The 6817-nt window shown below is 48.6% G+C and overlaps 1 protein-coding gene across 1 annotated transcript in view; it reads right to left on the reverse strand.

The window, feature by feature from the left end:
- PLB1 (phospholipase B1) overlaps window positions 1–5937 on the reverse strand; it is a 129755-nt gene extending 123818 nt beyond the window's left edge. Inside the window, exons 1-4 of the mRNA XM_040430234.1 lie at window positions 5881–5937; window positions 5444–5784; window positions 1721–1878; window positions 1488–1625 (exon numbers count right to left, since the gene is read on the reverse strand). Of these exons, the coding sequence (XP_040286168.1) occupies window positions 1488–1625; window positions 1721–1878; window positions 5444–5784; window positions 5881–5937 (694 nt within the window). The remainder of the gene's footprint in view (window positions 1–1487; window positions 1626–1720; window positions 1879–5443; window positions 5785–5880) is intronic.
- Window positions 5938–6817: the final 880 nt, after the last annotated feature.

Genomic DNA, 6817 nt, shown 5'->3' on the forward strand with positions numbered 1-6817 from the left:
GGTACAACCGCATGTTTTCTTCACAATTGCGTCTATACCCTCGTGGCTTCTTCTTCTACAAGCGGCATTAGGTAAGTTGTTCCTGGGACACTGGGCCAGCATTGTTATACCTGTAATTAACTGTAATTAACCTGTAACTAACTGAGTACAATATGGATAGGAATATATCTAATCTAAGTATAGGTATGCCGTCCCTGTGACTCTGGTCCAGCATCATCATGCCTATAATAAACTGAGTGCAATGTAGATAGGAGTAGATTACTACAGACAGGTGCTATAATGGCTTATCGGGCGATTCCCTTAACTCACCACTACAGCTGTTTTTGACAAAAAGAGGATGACACTGGTTGACTGTGTCCTTGCTGCAACAGGTTCTTTAACTTTGAACTCCAGCGGAAATCCAATTTATTATTTTCTTATGCCTTAATTTTTCCTTTTTTTTTAATTTATTCATTTATTTTCACTTATGTATTTTTCCTATATACAAATGTGCATTGCATATCCGCTGTCATATTGAATGATATAGATACTATATTTATTTTTTGCTGCAGTCTGATGAAGGCACAGAGTTGCCGAAACGTTACCTCGCCGCAGCAACCAACTTTGAACACAAAATAAACAAGTTGCATCCAATACGGTCTAACTGGAGTTTTTGTACTAAATGTTAAAAGAGGTGGGAACCCTACTCCAGAAAAATATCCACTGAGTGCTACAAGGGCTCTGCTTGTGAATACTAACATAACATGTAACATCTATATAAATATATATAAATATATATACCTAGACCTGACGAAGGAGGTCCTAGAAGCCCCGATTCCAGCTGGTGCCCCAAACACCCGGTTAAGCCACCTTGCCTCCAGCCGTATCACTCCAGCTCGGAGACACCGAGTGATGGTCACCCCACTGAAACCAACCAACTTTCCACACCTGGGAGTCCAGCCCCACCAATTGAGGCCCTCCCATCCACAAACACCAAGCCCTACCACCGTCTTCCAGGACCTCCTACCGCCACAGACGCGCAACTTGACCCTTAACCTCAAGCTTGCACGGCCCTCGATACCCCCAAGGCTCGCTCGATCCCTCCTTGCAGACCCAATGACCACAAATCAATGCCCACTGCATTGAGGTGGACCCCGTCTGCCCTCCAAAACTCACCGACTCCGGGATCCAAATCAAAATGCCGCACCACAACAGCCCCATTCCGCGCTACAAATTTTCCAACTGCCCTGTTAACTTTAATCCGGGACTTGTTTATCCTCTCCACCGATCGCGCCAACGCCGTCTGGGAACTATGTCCGACCACACCACTACCATCCCGGGAAACAACGACCACAGACGTAATCGGTCAAACTTAACATCCCGAATTAACTCTCTCACCGGCTTCATGCCTAAATCATTCCCTCCCGCATGCAGCACCAATACGTCCGGAGGCCGATCCAGCTGAACAAAGCGGTGAACCTCCCTCAAAACTCCCCCCCACAACATACCTCGGTAACCCAGCCACCGGATGTCCGCCACCTCCCTATCAAAGCCCAGCTGACGACCGTTTGGCCTCACATCAGCCCTTAACGCCCCCCAAAAAACAAACAAATGTCCGATAATCCACACCAGAGACGGGGGAACACCTGCAACGAAATAAGCAAAACAACCGCATTAATACCCGGGCCCTCAACCCGCAACCCTTACAGACCGCCTAAACGCACATATGAACGAAATCTACCTGATTCCCACCGGCCAATTCTCTTAATAACCTCCTCGCTCATACCCAGGCGGGCTGCCTCCGTCGCCGCCCCAATCCTAAACGAGTGACCCGCGTAACACCTCGGATCCACCCCCAATTCCCCCAAGCACCTCTTCAAGACCGCCACGAACTGGAATCTGGATAAAAAAGACCCATCTGCATGCCGCAAAAATGGGGCTGCCCCTGTCCCCCTGCCAAAGCGATACTCCCTCAGGCAACCTACCGGGCACATCAAGCAACCCGGCACCGCAAACAGGCAAACACTACACCCCCGCCCCTCCTGATCCCTTTTAGACCTACGCAACCCGACCACCACCCTGTCCTGTAACACCTCCACATCCTCATCCCTTAACCCCCCGGCACAACTAACACTCCTACTTACCAATTCACCCAACCTAAACACCCCGAAAAAAGCCAGTGAAAATGCCGCCTTAAACAAGCTTACCTCTCCCCCAGAGCTACAGACCACCTCCAACCGTCCCCCAAGACTCAACAACAGCTCAAACGATACTGGTAACCGCCTGTCCTCTGTCCGCCAACCCCGCCGCCAACCCTTCAACACCTGTCGCACCAAAAAGGCCTTGGTACAGTCCACCAGCCCCCGAAACTTGAAACCAAAAGCTAAACCCGACATGCACTTATTCACCTGAGCCACCGACCACCCTTCTTCCTTTTTTTCACCCAAAAACACCACCAAGGGCCCCTTACCCGCATCCACCCCTACGCCAAGCATGCCACACCAACTCACCCAACTATCCCAAGCCCCATCGTACGACGCCCACGTACCGGCCGACAGAGAAGCCCTAAATAACCTACTCACAGTACCTCCAAGATCTCCCACAGCAGCCCCGGACACTCCAACCCGGTGACCTCCGCCTCTGGCGCCAACTGCCGAAAGCGCTCCCACTGCAAACGAGAAAGGGCATCCGCAACAACGTTAAAGAACCCCCGACACATGAACCGCTACAACCCACACATTTAGCGCTAAACAACGCAATACCATATGCTGCAGCAACCTTACCACCGGAGGGGATGAAGCCGACAAACTATTAATAGCCTGCACCACCCCCATGTTGTCACAATGAAACCTCACCTTTTTGTTACGAAACATATCCCCCCACAACTCCAGTGCTAACACAAAATATTCGTCCCATGGGCATAATGCGACACGCAAAATTCAATTTCCCCAACAACGATTGCAAATCCCTCAAACGAATCTTAACCGACCTACCCACCCTGTCAACCTCCGCCCACAAATCGCGCAACTTATCCCTCGGCAACCTACACTCCATAGCCACCGTGTCCAAAACAATCCCCAAAAAACTCAACTCAGTTGTGGGCCCTACCGTCTTCCCTTCCGCAAGCGGCACCCCAAAGGACGCAAACACCGACTGCAACGTAGAAAGCAACAATAGACACACCCGCAAATTCGCCGGACCCAAACACAAAAAATCATCAAGGTAATGGATGACTGACTTACAACCCGAAACATCTACCACCACCCATTCCAAGAAGGAACTGAAAGCCTCAAAATACGCGCATGACAAGGAACAGCCCATCGGCAGACACCTATCCACTTAAAAACCCCCCATCCCAATAACACCCGGAGCAGCCGAAAAGCCGCTTCGATGTCCGTCTTTGCCAACAGTGTCCCCAGACCCAAACGCTGCATCCACGCCACAGCCGCATCAAACGAGGTATAGACCACCGAACACAATTCAGGATCAATACCCTCATTGAACGACGCCCCCCTCGGAAATGACAAGTGATGGATCAGCCGAAATTTGTTCGGCTCCTTCTTTGGCAACACCCCCAACGGCGAAACCTTAAAATCAGCGAACGGCGGAGCCACAAACGGACCATCCATACGCCCCAACAAAACCTCCTTTGCCAGCTTCTCCGACACAACTTCCGCATGCTCCCCAGCCGAACGCAAATTCCTACCAGTAAAAGGGGTCGGCCCTGGGTCCGACGGGATACGAAAACCAAATCTAAAACCTTCCAACAATAACTGAGCCGCTGACCGAACCGGATACCTATTTAAAAACTGCTCTATCCTTCCCATCCGTACCTGCGTCAAACCCCTTTCCGCTAGAATCCCCCACAGAAGTCTTCTGGGGCACTCTCAATGTATTGGGACCAGGCCGGTGGTAGGTGAGGTGCCCTGGGTGTTGCAGGTTTAATGTGCCGGTGACAAGATCCCTTTAAGTTCGTGACGCCAGTGCCGGTAACGGTGGCACACCGATTTATCAGAGTAATAATTGAGGAACACAGTTTGCAGTGAACCAAAACGTTTGTTTACTGAAGCAGTTAACTATTTACAGTTCTTTAGGTTCAGTTCCATATGACAGAAGCAGTCTCAAGCAGGCTTATACAATAATGGCAGGCACAATGTTCTTGCAAGATACTTAGAGGGTTAACACACTTACAGATCAGGCTGCACCTTTCCTCAGAAATCCTGTGCACTATTCCTCAGAACTTCTGTCTGTCTTTATCCCAAGGCCCGTATGCCCTATTGTTGGCTTTATCCTTGGTTAGGGGAACTTCCTCAGGTATATATCCTTGCTTTCCAAATAATCCTTCTGGGGTTCAGCTGGAAACACTTCTGCTCTGCTCTGCACTTTTCTTTGTAGAAACTGCAGGTTTCTTCAGGAGGTAACTCTGCCCCTGGGGACAACTAGAAGCCTGGGCTGTCTAGCTGCATGTCAGAAGCTCACTTCAGCTGATGCCTAGCTAAAGTCCACACTCACTTCTGACTCTACACTGCAGACTGACCCTTTCCTGTCTGGGCCTAACTATATATACAAGGGTCCCCTAGCTCCCTCTACTGTCTAGGAGGATAAACTACACCCTAATAGGCCTGGTACACAGATAAACAGGAAAATACACATATAATCATAGCAATATACATTAAAATGTAATGTAAAATATAATGCCACTGTTCTACAGGAGGTGGAGGACAACGTGGCCCAATTGACCCTTGTGTAGTGCCCACATTTACCTAGTGGGATACTACAATAGCACAGAGCTTATTCTTAGATCCTGTGTCACCAGACCATCCTTTAAGCCAGATAGCTCTTCTTGCTGAGTTAGAGAGTGCTGCTGATCTAGCATTTAACTTTAACGCGTCTGCAGAGGCATCTGATATAAAGTCTACCGCCTTAAGGATGGTGGGAAAGACAGCTAGTAATTGGCCCCTGGAAGTTTTATTTTGGATATGGGATTCCAATTCTTGTAGCCACAATTTCAAAGATCTAGCAGTGGAAGTGGTGGCAATATTTGGTTTAAACGCTTGAGTAGAGGCCTCCCAAACTTTTTTCAGGTAAACCTCAGCCCGTCTATCCATTGGGTCCTTTAGGGTGCCAAGGTCTTCAAATGGTAAGGCAGACCTTTTTGAGATTTTGGCAATGGGGGCATCCAGTTTAGGAGGCCTATCCCAACTAGCAGAATCAGCCTCATCAAATGGATATTTCCTTTTTACATTTTTTGGAACAAAGAATTTCTTATCAGGTTTCTTCCATTCCTTTTGGATCAGAAACTTTATGTTTTCATTTACTGGAAAAACCCTGTTTTTTCTATGTCCCAGGTCACCGAACATAATATCCTGAACAGACTTTTGTTCTCTGGATTTATCTACTTTCATAGTAGCACGGATAGCCTTTAGTAAAGATTCCGTATCATCAGGGGAAAATAGGGGTTTACCTGTGTTTTTTTTCACCCGAAGACGAGTCTGAACTATCTAGGATTTCTCCCAGCTCGTTTTCGTCTGAAGAATCTGAATCTGAAACCATGGCAGAGAAGCCTTGCTTGCCAGAGGCTGCGGAAGGGAGGCACTTTTTAAACATTTTCATGGAATCAGACACTTCAGATTTCACAATATCCTTAATGTTTTGGAGTAGAGATGGGGACTCCTCTTCCATCACTTTGTCGACACAATGCTGACATAACATTTTTGACCAGGAAGGAGCAAGCTTCCTCTTGCAAACAGCACATTCTTTCCCTCTGGTCTTTGAGGTAGCCTTTCTAGGGCCCTCTTTAATTGTCTGAAAATAGAGACAAAAAAAAGAAAGATCCCCTTTAAAAACTATTAATGAAAGAAAAAGGCTAGGGAAAGATCCCCCTTACCCCACCAGGAGTACCGGTCTAACTTCGTGACCCTCCTGCGGGTCGGCGCACTGACTGCTCTTATCCTCCATGGTAGAAGGCAAGCATAGAGCGTTTTCCATAGGAGGTTCAAGTCTTCCTGTAGGCTGGCTGGTCTCCTTCTGACCGCGCGCTTAAGGGACCATTTGAATCGGGTCCCTGCTGGTGCTCTCGTGCGGCCTTTAGTAGGAGAAGTCCTCCCTACTTCCGGAACACACTCTGTGTGCGTTCCAAATACCGTAAGTTGTGCCGCGCACTTCCGGTTCTCGCCCGCTTATGCAATATTTTGCCTCTCTCTGCTGTGCCCAGGCAGGAAAGCCAGAGAGGGAGGCCCCGAACCTCCTGAGCACCGCCAGGAAGCTCCGTGGTGCCGGCCACACCTCCCAGTGCCGCCGGGACTGCACTGGAACACCAGCCCGAAAAGAATTCCAAGACCCAGAAGGCAGAATCCAGACTTACCAGGCGGCTCCTAGAGTATTCCGAGGTCCTGCAGCCTAATCCTTTGCTCTCCACCAAATTGTCCTATCCATAGGACAGGAAACAGGAACTGGTGGTATAGGAGCAGTGCCCCTCCTTAAGAGCTCTCCATGAAAGTTCCTGTTTCCTGTCCTGGATGGAGGCGGTCTCTCAAGGGTGCTGTCATGGGCTTAAGGGAAATACACCTAATATAGGCGTATTTCTGTTTAACACATGAACCCCTATACACTCACCTAAAGAATTATTAGGAACACCTGTTCTATTTCTCATTAATGCAATTATCTAGTCAACCAATCACATGGCAGTTGCTTCAATGCATTTAGGGGGGTGATCCTGGTCAAGACAATCTCCTGAACTCCAAACTGAATGTCAGAATGGGAAAGAAAGGTGATTTAAGCCATTTTGAGCGTGGCATGGTTGTTGGTGCCAGACGGGCTGGTCTGAGTATTTCACAAT

This window comes from Bufo bufo, chromosome 4 (assembly GCF_905171765.1).
Source record: "Bufo bufo chromosome 4, aBufBuf1.1, whole genome shotgun sequence".
NCBI lineage: Eukaryota > Metazoa > Chordata > Amphibia > Anura > Bufonidae > Bufo > Bufo bufo.